The sequence below is a fragment of the Amphimedon queenslandica genome, unplaced genomic scaffold (genome assembly GCF_000090795.2).
Source record: "Amphimedon queenslandica unplaced genomic scaffold, v1.1 AMPQUscaffold_9525, whole genome shotgun sequence".
Taxonomy (NCBI): domain Eukaryota; kingdom Metazoa; phylum Porifera; class Demospongiae; order Haplosclerida; family Niphatidae; genus Amphimedon; species Amphimedon queenslandica.
This window is the reverse complement of record NW_003550203.1, coordinates 1-1,417: the sequence shown is the minus strand read 5'-3', so window position 1 is coordinate 1,417 and position 1,417 is coordinate 1. Positions and strand designations below refer to the sequence as shown.

At 33.2% G+C, this 1,417-nt stretch overlaps 1 protein-coding gene and 1 long non-coding RNA gene across 2 annotated transcripts in view; both read left to right on the top strand.

The window, feature by feature from the left end:
- Window positions 1-14, top strand: part of LOC105315568 (ankyrin-1-like) — a 2,265-nt gene extending 2,251 nt beyond the window's left edge. The window contains exon 2 of the mRNA XM_011410266.2: window positions 4-14. Coding sequence (XP_011408568.2) covers window positions 4-14 — 11 coding nt within the window. The remainder of the gene's footprint in view (window positions 1-3) is intronic.
- Window positions 15-235: 221 nt separating this feature from the next.
- On the top strand, window positions 236-1,410 carry LOC109590758 (uncharacterized). Its single transcript, XR_002189493.1, has 4 exons — window positions 236-457; window positions 975-1,091; window positions 1,157-1,255; window positions 1,304-1,410. It is a non-coding gene; the product is annotated as an uncharacterized LOC109590758 (long non-coding RNA).
- The last annotated feature ends 7 nt before the right edge of the window (window positions 1,411-1,417 follow it).

The following is a 1,417-nucleotide window of genomic DNA, read 5'->3' as shown; positions in this document are numbered from 1 at the left end:
AAGATGCTATGTAGAATGTTTGACCTGGTTCTGACTAATAGTTTTTTTGATTATAGCCCATGCTTTTCCCAAAAAATGGCTCTAAAATTACACAAATTTTTTATTACATTTTCTGATACATATTGATGTCCTCAAGCTGTGTAGAAAGTTTGAGCTGATTCCGACTAATAGTTTTGGAGTTACGACCATTTTTAAAAATCAGCAAAATTCTAAAAATACCCTGTACTATAGCCCATAGTTTAGAGGAATAGAGAGCTGAGCTGTCCCAATTGCCCATGCTAATACACGTGGGTAAACTTTATGCTCCACCCTCCAACCACTCCTAATAACAACAGTGTAGATATTTTAAATGGATGTGAACCTCGATGCATAATGAACTGTACATGCTAAAACCTTTGAGAGGATTTCTCACTGGATGACTGGAACAGCGCAGTAGTCAATATACAGTCTAATGTAGGTGAGTATTATTATTGCACATCAGTAGAACTTAGCATAATAAACTGTAAATGATGAATATGAACTTAAACTTGAGTTGTGTCATGTGTGTGCCATTGGAATCTGCCTCCTTTTGTTCTCTCTTTTGTAAGATCCTTTCCTACCATTATTGGGGCCGGGGTACTGCATTGGTACAAAAATATATTTTCGTGGATGATCACTCGTCCACAAATTTTAACCTCATGAATTCTTAATGACAATAGTGGATAACAGGAACAATATATTAGGACAAAAATAGGGGAAGGTTTAAGTATTAATATTTACAATTAATAATCTGTATTTGAGGTTCCCGTATTAAGTGGCAAGGCATAAGTTTCAAGGATGGGCTTGGTATTAATCTATTTTACTAACTTAACAAATTTAACTCATCTTTATAAATGTATATTATATAAACGCTGATCTTCTTCATTATTATTTCTGTATCTTAAAAAATAGTTATTGTTTTATTTTAAAAAATTCAATGCATGTTCTATTTGTAGTGCTAATGAATGAAGAGATATGCTAGCTTTAATACTTTATAGAAGCAAAATACAATGACTCTGAAGGTCATTATGATGATTTACATGTCTCCTTAGGATATTGCTGCTGTTTATATGGTAAAGAGTGTTACGTAGCTATTATATAATAATATCCTTTATGTTCATTCTACTATTTATCATAGAGAATGGATGTAGAGAGCTAATGAATCAAAGTTATTAAGCCATTATTGAGCTTTATCTGATCCATCAGTACAGAAAGCAGTGGCACTATAGTTATAATGGTAGGTGCTTGTTTATCATGTTTTAGTTTAACATTATAACATGTTCAGGTTGCCCGTAATCACTCAGACCATAACTCAGATGTGTCGTTAGTGGAGGAATGGTTTATTTGCCAACTATAGGCTGTTACAGTTTTGGAAGTCAAGAGAAAGGTCTATTAATGG